Source organism: Pimephales promelas, chromosome 12, assembly GCF_988280905.1.
Source record: "Pimephales promelas chromosome 12, fPimPro1.hap1.1, whole genome shotgun sequence".
Taxonomy (NCBI): domain Eukaryota; kingdom Metazoa; phylum Chordata; class Actinopteri; order Cypriniformes; family Leuciscidae; genus Pimephales; species Pimephales promelas.
The window spans coordinates 3,392,621-3,415,950 of NC_142780.1; the positions used below are offsets into that span (position 1 = coordinate 3,392,621).

The window sequence follows — 23,330 nt, forward strand, 5'->3', positions numbered from 1 at the left end:
ATTTCAGGTGCTAATATGTACATTTTAGGAGGTAATATGTACATTTTAGGTACTAATATGTACATTTTAGGTATTAATATGTACATTTTAGTGTTAATATGTACATTTTAGGTGCTAATATGTCCATATCAGGAGCTAATATGGCTATTTCAGGTGCTAATATGTACATTTTAGGAGGTAATATGTACATTTTAGGTACTAATATGTACATTTTAGGTATTAATATGTACATTTTAGTGTTAATATGTACATTTTAGGTGCTAATATGTCCATATCAGGAGCTAATATGGCTATTTCAGGTGCTAATATGTACATTTTAGGAGGTAATATGTACATTTTAGGTACTAATATGTCCATATCAGGAGCTAATATGGCTATTTCAGGTGTTAATATGTACATTTTAGGAGGTAATATGTACATTTTAGGTACTAAAATGTAAATTTTAGGTATTAATATGTACATTTTAGTGTTAATATGTACATTTTAGGTGCTAATATGTCCATATCAGGAGCTAATATGGCTATTTCAGGTGCTAATATGTACATTTTAGGTGCTAATATGTCCATATCAGGAGCTAATATGGCTATTTCAGGTGCTAATATGTACATTTTAGGAGGTAATATGTACATTTTAGGTACTAATATGTCCATATCAGGAGCTAATATGGCTATTTCAGGTGCTAATATGTACATTTTAGGAGGTAATATGTACATTTTAGATACTAATATGTACATTTTAGGTATTAATATGTACATTTTAGTGTTAATATGTACATTTTAGGTGTTAATATGTCCATATCAGGAGCTAATATGGCTATTTCAGGTGCTAATATGTACATTTTATGTGCTAATATATACATTTCAGGTGCTAATATGGCTATTTCAGGTGCTAATAAGTACATTTTAGGAGGTAATATGTACATTTTAGGTATTAATATGTACATTTTAGTGTTAATATGTACATTTTAGGTGCTAATATGTCCATATCAGGAGCTAATATGGCTATTTCAGGTGCTAATATGTACATTTTAGGAGGTAATATGTACATTTTAGGTACTAATATGTCCATATCAGGAGCTAATATGGCTATTTCAGGTGTTAATATGTACATTTTAGGAGGTAATATGTACATTTTAGGTACTAAAATGTAAATTTTAGGTATTAATATGTACATTTTAGTGTTAATATGTACATTTTAGGTGCTAATATGTCCATATCAGGAGCTAATATGGCTATTTCAGGTGCTAATATGTACATTTTAGGAGGTAATATGTACATTTTAGGTACTAATATGTACATTTTAGGTATTAATATGTACATTTTAGTGTTAATATGTACATTTTAGGTGCTAATATGTCCATATCAGGAGCTAATATGGCTATTTCAGGTGCTAATATGTACATTTTAGGAGGTAATATGTACATTTTAGGTACTAATATGTACATTTTAGGTATTAATATGTACATTTTAGTGTTAATATGTACATTTTAGGTGCTAATATGTCCATATCAGGAGCTAATATGGCTATTTCAGGTGCTAATATGTACATTTTAGGAGGTAATATGTACATTTTAGGTACTAATATGTCCATATCAGGAGCTAATATGGCTATTTCAGGTGCTAATATGTACATTTTAGGAGGTAATATGTACATTTTAGATACTAATATGTACATTTTAGGTATTAATATGTACATTTTAGTGTTAATATGTACATTTTAGGTGTTAATATGTCCATATCAGGAGCTAATATGGCTATTTCAGGTGCTAATATGTACATTTTATGTGCTAATATATACATTTCAGGTGCTAATATGGCTATTTCAGGTGCTAATAAGTACATTTTAGGAGGTAATATGTACATTTTAGGTATTAATATGTACATTTTAGTGTTAATATGTACATTTTAGGTGCTAATATGTCCATATCAGGAGCTAATATGGCTATTTCAGGTGCTAATATGTACATTTTAGGAGGTAATATGTACATTTTAGGTACTAATATGTCCATATCAGGAGCTAATATGGCTATTTCAGGTGTTAATATGTACATTTTAGGAGGTAATATGTACATTTTAGGTACTAAAATGTAAATTTTAGGTATTAATATGTACATTTTAGTGTTAATATGTACATTTTAGGTGCTAATATGTCCATATCAGGAGCTAATATGGCTATTTCAGGTGCTAATATGTACATTTTAGGAGGTAATATGTACATTTTAGGTACTAATATGTACATTTTAGGTATTAATATGTACATTTTAGTGTTAATATGTACATTTTAGGTGCTAATATGTCCATATCAGGAGCTAATATGGCTATTTCAGGTGCTAATATGTACATTTTAGGAGGTAATATGTACATTTTAGGTACTAATATGTACATTTTAGGTATTAATATGTACATTTTAGTGTTAATATGTACATTTTAGGTGCTAATATGTCCATATCAGGAGCTAATATGGCTATTTCAGGTGCTAATATGTACATTTTAGGAGGTAATATGTACATTTTAGGTACTAATATGTCCATATCAGGAGCTAATATGGCTATTTCAGGTGTTAATATGTACATTTTAGGAGGTAATATGTACATTTTAGGTACTAAAATGTAAATTTTAGGTATTAATATGTACATTTTAGTGTTAATATGTACATTTTAGGTGCTAATATGTCCATATCAGGAGCTAATATGGCTATTTCAGGTGCTAATATGTACATTTTAGGAGGTAATATGTACATTTTAGGTACTAATATGTACATTTTAGGTATTAATATGTACATTTTAGTGTTAATATGTACATTTTAGGTGCTAATATGTCCATATCAGGAGCTAATATGGCTATTTCAGGTGCTAATATGTACATTTTAGGAGGTAATATGTACATTTTAGGTACTAATATGTACATTTTAGGTATTAATATGTACATTTTAGTGTTAATATGTACATTTTAGGTGCTAATATGTCCATATCAGGAGCTAATATGGCTATTTCAGGTGCTAATATGTACATTTTAGGAGGTAATATGTACATTTTAGGTACTAATATGTCCATATCAGGAGCTAATATGGCTATTTCAGGTGCTAATATGTACATTTTAGGAGGTAATATGTACATTTTAGATACTAATATGTACATTTTAGGTATTAATATGTACATTTTAGTGTTAATATGTACATTTCAGGTGCTAATATGTCCATATCAGGAGCTAATATGGCTATTTCAGGTGCTAATATGTACATTTTATGTGCTAATATATACATTTCAGGTGCTAATATGGCTATTTCAGGTGCTAATAAGTACATTTTAGGAGGTAATATGTACATTTTAGGTACTAATATGTACATTTTAGGTATTAATATGTACATTTTAGTGTTAATATGTACATTTTAGGTGCTAATATGTCCATATCAGGAGCTAATATGGCTATTTCAGGTGCTAATATGTACATTTTAGGAGGTAATATGTATATTTTAGGTACTAATATGCCCATATCAGGAGCTAATATGGCTATTTCAGGTGTTAATATGTACATTTTAGGAGGTAATATGTACATTTTAGGTACTAAAATGTAAATTTTAGGTATTAATATGTACATTTTAGTGTTAATATGTACATTTTAGGTGCTAATATGTCCATATCAGGAGCTAATATGGCTATTTCAGGTGCTAATATGTACATTTTAGGAGGTAATATGTACATTTTAGGTACTAATATGTCCATATCAGGAGCTAATATGGCTATTTCAGGTGTTAATATGTACATTTTAGGAGGTAATATGTACATTTTAGGTACTAAAATGTAAATTTTAGGTATTAATATGTACATTTTAGTGTTAATATGTACATTTTAGGTGCTAATATGTCCATATCAGGAGCTAATATGGCTATTTCAGGTGCTAATATGTACATTTTAGGAGGTAATATGTACATTTTAGATACTAATATGTACATTTTAGGTATTAATATGTACATTTTAGTGTTAATATGTACATTTTAGGTGCTAATATGTACATTTTAGGTGTTAATATGTAATTTCAGGAGCTAATATGTACATTTTAGGTGCTAATATGTACCACTAAGGTACCGATGTGCAGCCTTTGGGTACAAAAGTGTACCTTTTGAAAAGGTACAGCCCCAGTGACAGCTTTTGTACCTTTTTTCTGAGAGTGTACACAACTACCACTTTAACACTTCAAAAAAGATTTTGAAGAGACTTTCAAAAGAGTCTTGCTTGTTTTATATGATGAACAGATTTAATTTAGGCTTTTCTTCACACTAAACCACTGAATACACATGGATTAGTTTTACAATCTCTTTATGATCTCTTTACGATCTCTCTAACTAAAGCGGTAGTTGCGTAGACTGTCAATGGAGGGACAGAAATCTCTCAGATTTCATTAAAATTATCTTTATTTGTGTTTCAAAGATGAATGAAAGTCTTACAGGTTTGGAACGACATGATGTTAATTATGACAGAATTTTGTGTTAAATGTTAAATGAATAAATCACTCAAAATTAAGAAATGACTGTTCCAAACTGCATGATGTACTGTACCTTTAAGTGAACAGACTGTTTTGGGGACTGTGAAGAGAAGGACAGAGTGAGTGGAGACGGAGATGCCGTATCCTTGGCAACTGGCTGCATCTCATTCGTTAAGTGAAGACAATGAACATTAATAAGTCAGCCCAAGCCCTTGTTTCGACTGTCATATACAACATTCACTAACAATAAACTACTGACACCTTACATTTGAGCACAAGAGGACCATCTCCCTTTCGTTGATTAATCGCGGTGCAAACCTAGTTTATAAAGTCATGTTGTCAGTGGTGCTGCCAGATAAAGAGAGTATCACTATTGCTCACTCTTAGGGCCACCTTAACGTGAGAGCACAATCCTATAAAACACAGAAGGGAGTGTAAAGTTCTGCGTGTGTGTCTGTGTGTTTATGCTTTTCTATCCCAGTGGGAATAACCTAAATGCACACATGAGAAAACAAGCTTATAAATCATAGTTTTTTTTTTTTTTGAAAAAGTAAAAATTGCAGAAAGTTTTCTGTGATGGATAGGTTTAGGGGTTAGTGTGTGTGTTGGTTGGGTAGTGTTAGTGTAATGGGGATAGTGTGTGTGTCTGTGTAGGTTTAGGGTTACACTGTAAAAATGAATATGCTTTATCTAATAAAAAAAAAATGTGGCAACAGATTACAAACAATATTCTAAATTAAATTGAACAAATTAGAATTGAGTAATAATTAATCAAACTAATTCCTTAATAGTTAATCATTTAAAATGAGTAAAACTTACAACAACAACCAAAAAAATATAAATTTAAGTCACCATTATGGTGATCAGTGTTTGTTTTCTCCTTCAGTGATTCTGCTTGTTAACATCAGGTGTCTTCAATGTCGGCAATATAAAATAAAGAGTTCTTAATTCATCTTTGACGTCTGTCTGTTAGTGAGATATTTTTGTTACATTTTTTGGTGTACTTTACTCATTTTAAATGGTTAACTTTTAAGGAATAATTTGATTAATTATTACTCAATTTTAATTTGTTCAATTATATTATGCTTGTAATCTGTTGCCACAATTCTATTGATTAGATAAAGCATATTCATTTTTACAGTGTAGTGTGTGTGTGTGTGTGTGTGTTGGATGGGTAAGGTTAGTGTAAGGGGAGAGAATATACAGTTTGTACAGTATAAAAATGATTATGTCGATGGAAAGTCCCCACAAAGATAGCGAACCAGACGTGTGTGTGTGTGTGTGTGTGTGTGTGTGTGTACAGTGAGTAAGCGCTGTAAATACTTTTTAAAAATCTTTCACAGAATCATAGAGAAAACAACGCATTGACACAGCCATCAAACACAAGTGCCAATCATGGCTAAGAAAGCGCACTCGTGTCTACAGTTTGTGCTGAACAGTGAACACACACACACACACAGCGGTGTGAAACATCTGCTAACAGATAATGCTGGAAACACACTCATCTGCGAGGTAAGAGACCATCAGCAGGATCTGACCGAAGCAGAGGACCCATCAAACCTTGTGCTCATCACATTATGAGTTCAGAAACTGATATGACGTCACACTGAACAAATGTAACTCATACCAAATAATAACAAAACCACAATGTAGAAACCTTCAATCTACTCTTGCTTTAAAGATTGTGCTCTGGGTTGGTCACGCTGTTACTCGTCATACTCTTCTATTGGTCACACGTCTTCATGTGATGCACATTCACAGGTCGGGATTCATCAAACTGAGCTTTCGAACACTTGAGTTCAGTTTTCTCTTGCATTCATATTTGCTTGAATGGAAGTCAAAGGAAAGAAAAGAGAGAGTGAAAGCATCATTCACTGATCAATTATTGACCAATCTAAACATCACACTAGCCTTGGCTAAACGTCAAATATGGAGGAAACTCTCATTTGGTGGTTTGGCATCGATGCAATGTTAAAAGAACTGAACAAAAACTTTATATATGTACGTGTACACAATTGTTTTCAACATTCAATAATAATCATAAATGTTTCTTGAGCGTCACATCATCATATTAGAGTGATTTCTGAAGGATCATGTGACACTGAAAAAAAAAAAAAATCACAGGAATTAATTACTTAATTATTAATATCTTAAAATATATTCAGTTACACTGTATTTTTGATTAAATGCAGCGTTGGAGAACATAAATGACTTGTTTTCAAAAACATTAGAAATTGTAATGTTTTATAATCATCAAGACACTTTACTGCACAATGATGTGAAAATTGGCTACCTTCCGTCAACATGACTACACAAACTTAGTCACGGTCACGTCATATCATTGCGCAGTAAAGTTTCTAGATTATTACGCAGGAATGAGAGTATAGTTCCTAGCCATATCAGCCTAGAAAATCACAACTTTACATTTTCCGTCGGTCATAGTGCACAATGTAACTACAGAAGAGTCAAGTTTTAAATAGGAAAAATATCGAAACACTTTTTTTGGAGAAATGCTAATAGTCTTGTCCACTTCAATGATGTATGCTAAGCTATGCTAAAAGTGGTACCGCCAGAACCGGAGATCGGCTGAATGGATTCAAAAACGGTAAAACTCAACAGTTTAACTCTGGGGGAATTGTAAAATGAGCCTATTTCAAAAAAAAAAAGTGGAGTATCCCTTTAAGTCACCAGTGAGGCAGACAGGCCTTTTCTCTAAATATTTAAGGACAAACATGAGGTAAATCGCAGCTGAAGTCACTGATAACATGCTGAGAGCGAGAGTCGCTCACTCGTTCAGTTTGTCGCTCTGTTTCGTTGAAGCAGTCGAAACTGAACGCTGTCAATTCCAATTCAATCAACAGTAGCGCTTCGTCGAGCTCCATTAAATCATCACACACTTAGTGCTGTGCTTACAACACACACCAGATGCTGCCTGTCCTTTGAGGAGAGAGGGATTCGTCACGGAGAGGACAGAGATGGATGAGAGAGAGAGAGAGAGAGAGAGAGAGAGAGTAAAAGAGAGAAGCCCAGGGATGTGTGACATAATGTAAACGTATACAGTAATATTGTAATTATTATTTTAAAGGTGCATTGCGCAACATTTCATGTTAAAAATAGCCGTTTTTCTAACCCATACATGCTTAAACAATCGCCTGATGGGCTGAACGAGCCTTTCTCTGATCACTGCGATCGCCTCTATAATCCTGTACAGTAAAATAAATAAGAGGGATTCGGGACGGAGTTTGAGACGTCATGCGCGTTCACGTTCGCCTGGCGATGTCTGGCAGGTTTGTGTATTCGCCGCCATTCTCCGCATCAGCGAAGACTACTCGAGCGACACAACTTTAGTCAACTTTCCACAAAAGTAGAAGATGGATTCAAAGAGACCTGCTTGTAGTTCATTCCAAACCCGACGCAAACTCCACGCAAGACAAAGAAAATAAAATGGAGAGATCTCCAGTCGGCTCTAGGGCTCAAACGGGATCAAAGTAATAACTTATATTGTTCATGAACGTGTTTCCATAATAATACAATCATAAGTTGATACAGTAAACACATAAAACACTTCAACATGGAGATAGATGGAAACAAAAACCGAAGTTTTCTACTACCCCCATTTTACCCTCACACACACACACACACACATATAAGTGTGTAATTTACTCGAATGCCTTTCCTTTCATATGTTTTAAATGACTCGCTGATTTCTAACTTTATTACCTCATTATGACTGTAACAAAAGATGTGTGCGGCTGATGCTCCTTTGGTTATGAACAGCTTGTGTGTGTGTGTGGTTCATGAGCGTGCACACCTCTGATTGCAGTTTCGCTTGTCGCCAGAGGGGGCGTAGTTCTGCAAAAACTCAGAGACTCGCGCAATGCACCTTTAACGATGTGCAAGCTCAAATTATCGAGAATGTTATTCGCTTTAAACAGAAACACATCTTCCTGCCATAAGTTTGATCTGGTTAAACACTCACCTAAAGGATTATTAGGAACACCATACTAATACTGTGTTTGACCCCCTTTCACCTTCAGAACTGCCTTAATTCTACGTGGCGTTGATTCAACAAGGTGCTTAGAAATGTTGGCCCATATTGATAGGATAGCATCTTGCAGTTGATGGAGATTTGTGGGATGCACATCCAGGGCACGAAACTCCCGTTCCACCACATCCCAAAGATGCTCTATTGGGTTGAGATCTCAGAACTGCTATTTATAGCAACATGTTACTACAATATGTTAATATGCTAATTAGTTACGTAGACCTGTACCAACTATATCTGACCAGATTGGCACAGAAGGCAGACAAGGTTTGTATGAATACAACCTGTCCACTTTCAGTGGAGTTCAAGCCACAGATATTGATATCCTAAGGTTAGAACAAATCAAGCAAAACATTCATTCCCATGGCAATAACCCAATCAAATAAGATGTGGGGAGGGGTATAACTGGCATAGCTGTCAACCCTCCCGTTTTTTCCGGGTTTCTCACGTATTTTTACTCTTTTCCCGCTGTCTTCCCGTTTTAGTATTTTCCCGTAAAATATCCCGTATTTTTACTCTGATTGTGTGAGACGTACGAGCTCGGACTGACTCGGCTTGAAGTCGTTTATTCTCAGATGCGGCGCCGCGCGCGCTGGCCGGAGTGTGGCGTGTCCGTTTTTATTTCGGCTCCCATGTTAACAGATTAGAGCTTGCACACTCCAGAAAACGCGTGCATGCTAGAAATAGAACTGACGCCTATTTTTTCACGCGACACGCAAGCGTGTTGAAAGCGTTTCCAGGCAAAAAATAAAAAATAAAAAATAGGAAACGATGTTTATATGTCATTTTGTACTCGAATAGCCTACATTTTACATTTTCATGTTTGAAAGTCAAGGTTTTTATATAAATTCAGATATCAATCTAATTTAAACAAATAATAATTATAATAATGGATTTATATTGCCATTAGTTTTGCCTATATATAATTTAATGTCATGTAACATGTGAATAAAATATCTTTTCTTTTTTTTTTTTTTCATTTGTTTCTTATGCTCTTAACAATGATTACACAAAGAAGAAGAAAAAACTTTTGAAAAAAATAGTTCTGGGCCTCAGGAGGATATAAAGATGGGATAAGCTACAATAACAACAGAGTGTGTCTTCTGGGTCAACCACCAGGCTAAATATAGGCTCTTTAAAACTACATAAAATGTGTAAATGTAATTGAAATAAACAGACGGCCCACTTCCCTATTTTGTGGGTTTTGGAAGATGTGATAACAGTTGAAATTGTTGTCGTAAAGGCAAGACCAACACACCGCTAATCCAAATGTAGATTTTTTTTCTTTAAATGACACTAGTTTCTAGGCTAGTTATTAGCTCTTTAGACTTTTTTTTTAAAGTTTGTGGGTAAGAATCGTGTAAAAAAAAAAAATCCCTTATTTTGGGGAAGGATTCCGGGAAAACTCCCTTATTTTCAATGTTCAATGTTGACAGCTATGATAACTGGTGAATATATGTGACATTGTGTATGTAGATAATGTTTGTGTTGTGGATTATGTGTCAATATGCCTGTATTGTACAACAAATTGCCTTTCGGGGACATTAAAGTTTTCTAAGTCTAAGTCTAAGTTACCAAGATGACAACCCCTTGTGCATCCTTATGGACATTTTTGTCCTTTTCAGTTTTGTTTTTTTGATCACTTTGCCGGTGTTAAAGCTAACTGCAAAAAACTTGGCACAGGTGTGTATTTTTATTGGAATTTTACTATTTCACCGTCATTTTCTTTGCATTAGGTACAAAAAATACTCCCTTTTTGGAGTATTCAGCACCTTTTGGACAAAAATGTCCCCATTGAAACCCATTAAAACTGCCATTTTTAATCCCCGGTTCAGTTAACTATAAAATTATGCAACCTTTGTTAAGAGGCTTTCATTCTGATGGCAAGGCTTCAAAATTTTATTTTTTACTATTTTTCATCAGATGGTGTCATTTTTTTTTTAAGTTTGGCCTATAAAACAAATATCGCTTTATTCCTGTTTTCTGCTTCGGCATATTATAGAGCCAACTGGATAAATTATGCAACAATATTTGTGTGGGTGTGTGAGTGTGGTTAGTATGTGTGTTATAAAAAAATATGAGTGTGTGTGTGCGCATGTGTGTGTTTGTAATACTGAGAGAAAAAAACTGCAAATTCAGATCCAATCACTGTGAGCTCCAGTGGGGTTTTGCTGGGACCCAATTGGGAAAATATGTTACAACGCCCAAACAAACTGTTACCGAAAGCTCATTTTTTGAGATATCATCCTCAAATTTGGAACACAACCTATTTAGATTCATGGCTTTGATTTTATTGCAGTTTTAAATTCAACCTGATTTATAAAATATATTTTTTATATAAAATATTTTTTTTATAAATAATTTCCATAAAACTTATACCTATATAACTTTTTTTTGGATTTACTTATTATCATTTTTTTTACTTCAGCAATAATCTGTAAAGGGTCTTCTTTAAAATGATACCAAACTTAAGTCTGTGCTCCAAAGCGTCACATTTTTATGACAGTTTTTTGACATGGACATTTTTGTCCTCTTTTTACCTATGAGTAACTTTTTTTAATTGATGCACAAGGGATAAAGGAACATTTTGCTATTTCACACAGCATTTGTACATCATTCGTCCAATCAGAATTTAGAGTAGGGAATCTAGTTTGACTAGACTTTTCACAATAGAGCTCGAGATTATGTCGTCACGTCGCAATGCATTGTGGGAATTACGGTATGGAATGAGATGTACTGTACAATCAAAGTTTGATAATATTAGGTTTACAGAAGGTTATTTTAAGGAAAATGGTTCAGAATTGCTGTAATCGGTCTCACAGTGTGCGGTTTTGCCAACTTTTTTTGTAACGGTCCATAACAATAGCTAAAAATATCAAAATACTGTGGAAACAAAGACACCTACATCTTGGATGTCCTTGAGGTAAGATAAAACATACCAAAAATTTATATCAAAATGATATCAACACCCACCCCTAAACAACACCGAGCATCGGGATAATGATGTCCGTCATGACCTGCCGTTCCTCGTTATGAACTGACAGCATCTTTCACACGGATGATGCTGTGAGCTTCGGGCTTTAGAAAAGGCTGTGTTTTCAAAAGCTGTGCGCACATCCTCAACATAGACAAAGTTTGAGGAGCAGCTTTAATTAAGAACATATTCACACCGTTTCCATTATTCACACACCTCATAATTAAAACACACATCATTCCGGCAGACCTCGACTGCAGCTTTTGCTTTCATGGGAATGTGTTTGTGTCTGTGTGTAGGTGGGTGAATATAAAAATGGATCAAACTGTGTGTGTGTGGCGCTGACAGAGCAGAGTAAATTCGGATATTACTGCGTCTAAGAGTAAAATTACCTGATGGCCCTTCATCCTCTGGAAGTGGCTGATGGTGTCGCTAATGGTGTAAACCCTCACGTGACCCATATGCAGACGACCTGACGGGTACGGGAACATGGAGAGGACGTAGAACTTCTTCCGGGAGCTCTGAACATGAAAAACAAGAATTATTCAGTGTCTTTTCCAATTAGGTATTTTTTTTAAGAATTTCTAAAAAGGGGTTAAAGATTTAGGGTGTGTTCACACTTCACTTTGGTCTGCTTAGCGTTCACATTGGCATTTTAACACCGAACCTAAAGGCATAGGAATATGTTCACAACCTGATTGGTCAGCTTTAGGGGTGTAAAAATATATCGTGCCACAATACATCGCAATACAAAAACGCAACGATACGTATCGTGGATAGTTACCCAAAATAAAAATTACGGTGTGAGGAAAAAATTGGTGTTTTCAGAGTTTTAATGCAAGTACTACATTGAACTACTACATATAATGTTGACTATAATGCAATGGGGGAATATTTGTGGGTCCTAATAATGCCAAATGTCTGATGTTACTAGTAAAAAGTGGCCGACATTATTTGAAATATATCTAGTCGGTGAAAGCATCTACAATAACTCAGTAATTTTAGCATCAGAATCATGAATATTGTTATTCTGGTATCTCTATTGTCCTATATTTGGTTACAAGCACCAAGTCCAAGCCTATTCATTTAAACCTAGAACGTAATATCAAAGTTAGCACTTTAAATCAACAGTACATTTTTTAGTATATCGCTATAATATCGTAGCGTGAGTTCAGTATGATACGATATGTATCGATATGTATCGTGATATGTATCGAATCGTGACATGAGGGCATCGTTACACCCCTAGTCAGCTTTAATGACGGATATTTCACAACGGGACATACTGAACATCCTAATCAATTTTGCATGCTGGGCTAAATGCGCTCGATGTATGTGCGCAGCTAAATATGATGGCCTTTTTACCAGCTAAAGACTTGTGGAAAGCTTATAAAATGTTTAACGGGCTACTTCAGGATTTGTATTAATAGAAAACCTGTAGTATTTTCGAATTGCCATGCTTTCCACCCTCATATCCCCGAGACGAGAGATTTATGTAGTTTTTGTCTGGAAAAAATCCTCTGATAACGCAAAAATCGTAATTTTCCGTCATCGGAGGATTTTTTTGTCGAGAGGCTAAAGACTACAGTCAGTAGTCGGGTCTGTCCCGCATGTCCTCAACCCGCCCATAGAGGGCGATCTCACTCACAGAATGAATACATAGTGTCGGCCATCTTTTTTTGGAAGCTAAGCTAGCAGGCTCTTGTTCTGTGGAGAAAGCTGAGTAGTAGGGGTTACCGTCCTCTTTTTCACGGACATGTCCGGCCGTCGATGTCCGGGATTCAGCTTTTGCTTTCTGCAGTCGCCATTCATCGTTTACATGCACAGCTTTTGTTTCAATCTAACTGAATTCATTCTGATTGGTGAATTTGAATGTAGTGTTTACATTAACGCTAAACAAGTGATCGGTTGATGTGTGTTTTAACATTGCTAAGAAAATTCCCACTCGTCCATGAGAGACACGAGACCGTTCTCCCGCGGCCCGCACTCATCCCGCTCGCCACAGTAAACATGATGAATGGCGACTGTAGAACGCAAAAGCCGAATCCCGGACATTTTGGGCGATCTCGAAACACATTTTCGGGCAGACTCATCACGGAGACTCACTAGTAGCCTAGACTTGTTGTTTAACTACTGCGCTCTGTTACCGGTAGGCGTTGCCTCCTAGGGCAGCGAAGCAAGTGCATTCTGGGAGTTGTTGTGTTTCGTCCACAAAATACACTTTCTGTCTTTTCTCAGTCTAGAAATATCCAAATTCAAAAATAATTTCACATTTCTACAAAAATGACCCATTTTAAATACACATTCATCTTTCCAGAGGTGAAGTATCCCTTTAAAGGAGTCAAAACAGTGCCAGGAATCCCGAGAGATTAAAGGGTTAGTTCACCCAAAAATGAAAATTCCGTCAGTATTTACTCTCCCTCATGTTGTTCAACTCCGTAAGACCTTCGTTCATCTTCGCAACACAAATTAAGATATTTAAGATATTAAGATCGCTCCTGCATACAGTCCATAGGCTTCTTGAGGGAATGACTCTTGCTGTCCTCGAAAGTCATTAAAGACATCGTTAAAATAGTCCAAGTGACTACAGGGGCTCAATCTTAAGTTTATCAAACGACGAGAATACTTTTGTGCGCAAAAAAACAACAAAAATAACGACTTTATTTCAACTATTCGTTTATTTCTCCCTCTGCGCGAGTCAGGTTACTAGTTTAATAGCGTAAGCTTCTGTTATTGTACGTCACACGCATCACACACACATGACCAGCGTCGGCCAATAGTGAGCCTACGTGTGACGTAGCTCTACGCAATCACACTACGTTAACTGACTTACAGGCTCATGGAGAAGGAAGTGAATAGTTGAAATAAAGTCGTTATTTTTGTTTGTTTTTTTGCGCACAAAAGTGTTCTCGTCGTTTGATAAACTTAAGATTGAGCCCCTGTAGTCACTTGGACTATTTTAACGATGTCTTTAATGATTTTCGAGGCCAGCAAGAGTCATTCCCTCAAGAAGCCTATGGACTAGTATGCAGGAGCGATCTTAATATCTTAAATATCTTAATTTGTGTTGCGAAGATGAACGAAGGTCTTACGGGGTTGGAACAACATGAGGGAGAGTAAATACTGACAGAATTTTCATTTTTGGGTGAACTAACCCTTTAAGCCGAGATCTGCTGTGAGGAGACGCGGTTCTGATGCCTGAACTGAACTCTAACGGTCAATTGAGACCCTAAGCCCCTCCCCTTCCGGTCGACCATGGGACCTTATTATGGAAAAATATTTTATGGTAGTCAATGGCGAGAGACAACAAATAGTTTCATATGGTTTGAATTGTGCCCTGAATTACACATATGATGTTTGTCAATTTAACAGATACATGTTAAAATCAAGAAAGTCGCAGTTTGATGTAAAACTGTTAACTGTCTGTCATTTTTTCTATAGTCTTATGTTATAATCGTAACGTTACGCCGTCATGCCTGAGTGTTTTGTACTGGCTTCTCACCAGTTTAAGGATAATTCATGCAATTTTATAGGATTTATTTGAAAGAATTAAAACAGATTCATGTCTATCCTTGTATTATTCAGCTGGTTGAGATTGATATGGGATTTTGAAAGTAATTGGTAATTAAAAGTAATTAAATACTTTCTAGAGAGAGTAATTAGTACAGTAATGTAATTACACTGTTGAAGAGGTAATTAAGAACTAGTAATGAATTACTTTTTTAGAGTAACTTACCCAACACTGCAAAGTATCGATATATCAATACGGACGTTGAGTACCGAAAGTATCGATACTCAAATAAAAATATCGATACTACAGTTTTTTGGGTTTTTTTACCAGTGATTTCTTTTATTTGACAAGAAGTTGCATGCAATGCGTACAACATGCATTAAATTGGATGAATAACCTGTTTAGTAAATAATTGTGTAGTCTAACTATTTTCCTGCTTTTCTGAACACACGCAAATGCTGCAAGTCAGAAGCAATCAATCACACACTGCCGCCAATGCATTCAAACAGGACTGCGTTTCCCAAACGTATCACAAGAAACCATTGATGCTTTTGAGAAACGACTATGCCTTACCATTGATGCCTAATCACGACTATGATGAGAAAAACAGCTGAGCATTCTGTCATTAATAGAGTAATAAAATAAAATATTCTGACATTATGACTGTTTTTGGTCCGTGTTGAGTTCATATTTCATGCGAACCTCAGTAGTTTTTCCGAGTTCATCTTTTCAGCGCCTCGGTCTGCTTGTTTGTTGTCACCAGAGGGTTTTTCTTCACACTTCTTCAACTGAACCGCACTAACAGCGCAATCACACTAGAATACGCTTTAATCAAACCAAACCTGCCAAGTGTGAAAACACCCTTAAAGTTGTAAAGAAATCATTTGTGTTCAATATGGATTATCCCAAAAAATAGCAGGTTTGCACAGCACAACATTAGGAAGATCAGAGCATGAACGGCTTCTCGTCCAGGCCCTTGTCATTTCTAGACTGGACTATTGCAATGCTCTTCTAGCTGGGCTTCCAACATGTGCAACCAAACCTCTGCAAATGATCCCGAACGCAAGAGAGCCCACGTCAGCGCTCTGTTTAAATCTCCGTCCTGGCTTCCGGATACGGCTCGCATCAACTTCAAGACATTGATGTTTGCCTACAGAGCAGCTCCTCAATCCCTCGCTCTCTCCAAGAGTCCATATCTACGCTCTACATCTCCTCCACAAGCCTGAAAATGAGCGACGCCTCATGGTTTCACCGCAGAGAGGCACAAAATCACTCTCAAGGGTGTGGAATGATCTTCCCAACCACATCCGGACAGCCGAATCCCTCGCGGTTTCCAAGAAGCATATGAGAACTGATCTCTTCCGTGAACACATAACCGCATCCTGCTAATAAACATTAATAAATAAATCTCTACGCTCTCACTATTCCTTAAAGGGATAGTTCACCCAAAAATGAAAACTCTGTCAGTATTTACTCACCCTCATGTTGTTCAACCCCGTAAGACCTTCGTTCATCTTCTCAACACAAATTAAGATATTTAAGATATTAAGATCACTCCTGCATACTAGTCCATAGGCTTCTTGAGGGGATGACTCTTGCTGGCATCGAAAAGTCATTAAAGACATCGTTAAAATAGTCCAAGTGACTACAGGGGCTCAATCTTAACTTTATCAAACGACGAGAACACTTTTTGTGCGCAAAAACAAACAAAAATAACGACTTTATTTCAACTATTCACTTCCTTCTCCATGAGCCTGTAGTCAGTTAACGTAGTGTGATTGCATAGAGCTACGTCACACGTAGGCTCACTATTGGCCGACGCTGGTCATGTGTGTGATGATGCGTGTGACGTACAATAACAGAAGCTTACGCTATTAAACTAGTAACCTGACGGAGAAATAAACGAATAGTTGAAATAAAGTCGTTATTTTTGTTGTTTTTTGCACACAAAAGTATTCTCGTCATTTGATAAAGTTAACATTGAGCCACTGTAGTCACTTGGACTATTTTAACGATGTCTTTAATGATTTTCGAGGACAGCAAGAGTCATTCCCTCAAGAAGCCTATGGACTAGTATGGAGGAGCGATCTTAATATCTTAAATATCTTAATTTGTGTTGCGAAGATGAACGAAGGTCTTACGGGGTTGGACAACATGAGGGTGAGTAAATACTGACAGAATTTTCATTTTTGGGTGAACTATCCCTTTAAGCCCTCGCTGTTCTAGCTTGTACTATGTTGAACGATAACTGAAACTTTGTATTACTGGCACATCTCGTGTTTATTGCCTTCTTAAGATCCTCAACTGGATAAAAGCTTCTGCTAAATTAATACATGTAAAATTAATAATTAGAAAAAAAAATGCAATGTTCTGGTGAGGCACTTATACTGAAAGTTAACATGACCAATTTTTGGAGAATGTAGTTTATAAGTTTATAAATGCACTTACATTAATTATTCAGATAAAACTGTTTTTTAAGTCTGTGTTTTTGTGGCAATGAAATAAAATTGGATATAAGTTTACACAGAAATATATTAAAGAAAACAAGAAACAAGATATTAAAGGGGACATATCATGCAAAATCCACTTTTTTAGCTCTTAAATGCCTTTTGTTGTATATTTGGAGTGTTTATAAGTACAGAAAAGATAAAATTATTCTCTTCAGGTGCTTCATTTATATCTTTATATTCCATTTTGGTCATATTTTTCAACCTGTTCTTCTGTTCTCGTTGACGTATTTTGAACAATTATTTTGAACAACACTTCAACAGCCTCCACCAGTATACAGAAGTGTTTGCCGATTGACTTCGTCTGAATGAGGGGTAAATTCCTTCTATTTTTGGAGACGACAAACAGAGCATTTCGATAAGCTGTAAATATCGTTAATAAAAATAAAGTACTTTAATTTCTTAAAACTCATGGTGGTCATGGTTTAGCAGTACCGTTGTCTTTCTTTGTTTTTGTTTTTCTGTAACGTTACACGTCTGCAGTATTATCGTTCTTGAGTTTCATCAATGCTCATTTAGCTGCTTTTCTGATGCTTTTCTAAATGTATTATATTATCAATACAGATCGTTTGTGGTAAGATTAGACCGTAGTCATTTATCTTGTCAGTGTGCTTGTTTTAACAAGAGAAATAGTCGACTTTCACTAATAACACAAAACAATTAACTCGCATACCAATACATCCATATGGTTCGGCAGGTTCATAAGCAGGTTCGTCGTCTTTATCGACTCGCTCGCTCTGGCTGGAATATGTAAGGCTTGATGGACAAGTCTTCTGTTGTTGACATTTTATTAACGTGTGAATAAAACGGTTCTTTGAAGCTATAGTATATAATTGTATATCTCTAATCAAACTACAAAAATGGCCGAACGGGGTGGAGTTGAACCGAGTGTGAACTCAGCGATCTGGAGAGCGGGCGGGGTGTGACGCATCTCCTTTTCATTTAAAGGGGCCGCTCCAAAACGAGTTGCTCACAGACGCACATCAGAAAAGTCGAGTCTCTCAGCATGCGACCGCAAATTCAGTTCTCTTTCACATCTTATTGCGCTTGAATGGTCGAATGCCTGTTCATGTAAACACAGCTGGTTATGTGTCCAGTGAAAGTGAACAGTTGGGTGTAAACCGGATGTGTATTAGTTTAATGGATCCGTGCGTGCGTTCGGTTTTAAAGTGACAGCAGCATAATAAACCTCATTAATGTGAATCAAACAAAATTGAAAATAATATAACTGAATAATTTTTTTTAACCTGTATTAAGATTTATATTTAATCCATGCCGTGAAGACTATGCAATATTCTGTTTTTATATTTGATTATTACATTTCTGTACTAATTCTAACTACATGATGTTAAATAAATCTATTGTACCTGAAAAAACTATTTGTTTAATTCATAGTTTTGTTATATTGCAGCCTATTTGACTTAATGTTTGCAATTTGCTTATATTTGTCTTATTTTTAATAACAGAATAAACAGAAATTACCTTATCTTGATGTATATCATTATCGTGAAATAGAATTTCTCATATCGTGAAATAAAAATTTGATCATATCGCCTATCGTTAGCAACAATCATACAAATTGCACTTATGGTAGGCCTACGTTCACGTTTCTGCTCGTAATAATATTCAGGCTGGATCGTCCTGGTCAAACACACGCGATCACGCTTAGTAAAGCGGCAGCTCAAGTTTACAACTTAATATGGTGGAGTAGTTCTCATACTAACATGAGGCATTCACAATACTTGTCTGAACGCAGACTGACCTGCGACATCCGCTAAAGCTCATTCATTCAGTCACTCTCTCCACAGCAGTTTTAATGATTCATGACGGCTTTGAAGAAGCTCGCCGCACTGGGAAAGCATTAATCAGCGCGGGTCAAAAGGCCTGAATTATTCAGCAGCTGAAAGAGACAAGGACACATTTTGGGAGAGAATACATCTCCAACGCATCTCTCCAAGAAGCCTTTCCCTTCGCGAATCCATCTTCAGATGGCTGTACATACGGTGTGGAAACTCTGATAAATTTGGTACATAAACAATTGAGGTCGGCTTACACAGAGTCGACCCGACTGAAATCTATTCGGAGCACAAGAGAAGCATATTTTTTTATTTAAAGCCAATGACGGTGTAAGAAAGCCTTTGTGTAGTGCGAACATGTGAAAACAAACAGTGTGAGAAAACAAAAGAGTGTAACGCTGATGTAAAACAAAGCAGATGCTGCACACACGTCTGGGGAATGAAAGCGAAGGGTGTTAAATGGTCTCGGCTCCGGGTCAGACTAATTTTAGAAGCCAAACGCCTTCAAACCACAGCAGAAAACCCATATAAAGCACCTGATATCAATGAAAAGGACATATTCTGTACTTGAGATGCATGTTGGGATTAAAGGAGTAGTTCACTTTTAAAAAAACTTTTGCTGATAATTTACTCACCCCCATGTCATCCAAGATTTCCACGTCTTATTTCTTCAGTCGAAAAGAAATTAAGATTTTTAATGAAAACATTCCAGGATTTTTTCCATATAATGGACTTCAATGGGGACCAAACGGTTCAAGGTCCAAAAGATGGTTTGGAAATTAGAGACTTAATTTCTTTTCAACTGAAGAAAGAAAGACATGGACATCTTGGATGACATGGGGGTGAGTAAATTATCAGCAAAAGTTATCCATACATGGATACTTCCCCAACCACAAACACAACTCCACATAAATATAAAACACAAAACAAAACTGTATCTGCTGAAGCTCGTCAGGCCAAACGTGAATCGAATAAACGAACAAAATGAACGAGTTGACTCGAGAGAAGATTCGTTCATTTTGAAGAACGAGTTCGAACAGGAGAGTCATCTTCGGAACACAAATGAAGATATTTTTGATTAAATCTGAGAGGTGGATCACTGCTACATAGGCTGCCTAAGGGAATGAAACTTGACGGCCCATAAAATCATTGAAGAAAATGTTTAAATATTCCATGTGACTACAGCGGCTCAATTATAAGTTTATCAAGCGTTGAGACTACTTTTTGTGCGGAAAAAAAAAATAATGACTTTATTCGCCTATTCCTTTTCTTCCTTGTAGGCCTGAGACGAGAGTTCAAGAGATTTCCACGACGCAATCTCTTGAACTTCAAATTTCAACTTCAAACTCAAATTTAATCAAAAATATCTTCATTTGTGTTGCGAAGACGAACGAAGGTCTTATGTGGTTGGTACAGCATGGGGGTGAGTAATTAATGACTTAATTTTCATTTTTGGGTGAACTAACCCTTTAATGACAGTCATGTCATACGACCAACAAAGTCATACAGTGAAACTACTGTAGCATGCAGGGAGAGAAAAAAAACAGGAAATTATATCATGAAGAAGACTGTGTCGAGGTCAATAAAATAGATCAATATAAAATAATGTGACCTTTTAGTGACAAGGCTTTGTTGTTAATTCATTTATGAAATAACACTTTTAAAGGTGCTATATGTAACTTTTTTTTATAAAATGAATCCTTTTTTTATTGCCTGTGTGTGAAGGGGTTGTAATCACACATTACAATGATCCACTTGTGGGGTTTTGCTATTACCTCTGAAGGCCAATATTCCTATTTATGTGTGTAGTCTCTGGGTCGGATTTTCTGCGAAATCCATCGGATGTGACGTGCATGCGCGCTCCCGAGCCTCTCTCCTTTATATAGTCTACGCGACGGCACTGCAGCGAACGACATGAGTCTGATAACGCCAAAACACAACTCCACATAAACATAAAAAACAAAACTGAATCTGCTGATGCTCGTCAGGCCAAACGTGAATCGGATCGACTTCGGACGAAAACACGGATCAACATCGGCAGAGCGTTTGAATTATGGAGAGACCTCCGCTGTTTTTATTGTGATAAATTACAAGTTTTCAGATATGCTGAAATAATAGAAACTAATGAAATAGCAGAGTAAACTACAACATACATGAGACATGAAATGAACACAAAAGACTGTTTCAGGATAACAGAAAGTCGGTGCTTTAGGATGTAACTGTTATTTTCTGTACTAGATCTACTGTGTAACGTCACTCATCCGCTACTATCATATTGTGTATAACACACACTTCCAGACACGTTCACTACAGTTATGTGACTTCCTACGATCTTACTGATACGCTGAAATTATTCAGTCTAGTTCACTAACCGTTTCCGTTATCATATTATACATTCCCCGATGTTGACATTGCTGATTGTGAAAGATACACGGATAGTTAGTGAAGTGCCTTATGCTAGATAACACCATAAATGTAGCGTCATCATAGTACGAGTGCATTAGTTCAGTCAAGCTGATAACTGTAGCCTATTACTCTAAAAATACCTTTAATATAAAGCACCTTTAATATAAATACTTTTTAACTTGAATAATACATTAAAATGAGTGGGAAAAATAAGATTAAGGTGTGAGGAAAATGTCATTACAGGTTTAGAGTTCATAAATGGAAACTTTTCTGAAAATTGTATAAAAATACATTTTGTATGCATGCATGTGTGTGTGCCCATAGAGAAATATTTCCCCTTAATTTAAAAGTTAATTTCTGACCCTGCTTCCAATCAATGACAATACAGGCCAGTTATATATTGTATTGTACAGCCATTTCTGATTATATCATTCACAAGATGAGCATTTCATTCCCTCATAAAAGAATCCAAGTTCAATCTTGTACTTTCATATTTTATTTTCCAAAACTTTTAGCTTCAAATAAAAATGTCCTAATGTTCCTCACACTGAATGTGATTATTCTGTGGGCTTGGGTTGGATGGATAAAGTCTGATCCACGTACTTCGTGATTTGAGCTTTCAGACCAGTCTTTGAATGATGCCATTAATAAATGCAGTCAGCAACTCCACAAAACAAAGGGAGCGATGGACATGACGGAGAGACGTCGTGCTCGTGATAGAAAAACACATCAACGCCACTCAAAGCACAATGTGTACGGCTTAAAAGCCACCTGAACAAAAGCAGCGTCTCTGTAAGGGTAATGCCTCAGACTCTCTCACACACATACTGTCCGCTGGGAGACGGAAGGGATTCTTTCAATGAAAACCTCTAAGCAGAAACATGACATACTGTAACTCTACAGGATACACGAAGAACATACACACCTCTCGCATTCAAAGAGAGAATTATTAATGCGTATCCTAACATTGACAACGTCTCTCAAGAAACACCATTAATGTCTCAGAAAAGTGTCCATAGGTCTAAGTCTCCTACACTGGGGAATAATGATTTTTGCTGCTTCTTCAATTTACCTAATTAAAATGAGCTTAAAGGAGTAGTTCACTTTAAAAAAAAACTTTTGCTGATAATTTCCTCACCCCCATGTCATCCAAGATGTCCATGTCTTTCTTTCTTCAGTCGAAAAGAAATTAAGGTTTTTGATGAAAACATTCCAGGATTTTCTCCATATAATGGACTTCAATGGGAACCAAACGGTTCAAGGTCCAAAAGACAGTTTCAGTGCAAACTGTTCAAAGGGCTTTAAACGATTCCAGACGATGAATAAGGGTCTTATCAAGCGAAACGATCACTCATTTCAAAAATAAATAACAAAGTTTAAGTTTTATAAGCTCAAATGCTCGCCTTGCTCTGTTCTGTGTGACTCTCCTGTTCGAAATCTTTTTCCGAGTCAATTCGTTCGTTTCGTTCGTTGAATGAACCAAATGACCTGAAAAAAGATTCATTCATTTTGATGAACGAGTTCGAACAGGAAAGTCACGAACGCGCATCACAGAACAGACCAAGGCGAGCATTTGAGCTTATAAAACTTAAACTTTGCATTTATTTTTG

The 23,330-nt window shown here is 36.0% G+C and overlaps 1 protein-coding gene across 1 annotated transcript in view; it reads right to left on the minus strand.

Annotated features, from left to right (window-relative positions):
• The window catches only part of lars2 (leucyl-tRNA synthetase 2, mitochondrial), a 128,598-nt gene that overhangs the window by 98,996 nt on the left and 6,272 nt on the right, over positions 1–23,330 (minus strand). Inside the window, exon 3 of the mRNA XM_039651302.2 lies at positions 11,893–12,021. Within this exon, the coding sequence (XP_039507236.2) occupies positions 11,893–12,021 (129 nt within the window). The remainder of the gene's footprint in view (positions 1–11,892; positions 12,022–23,330) is intronic.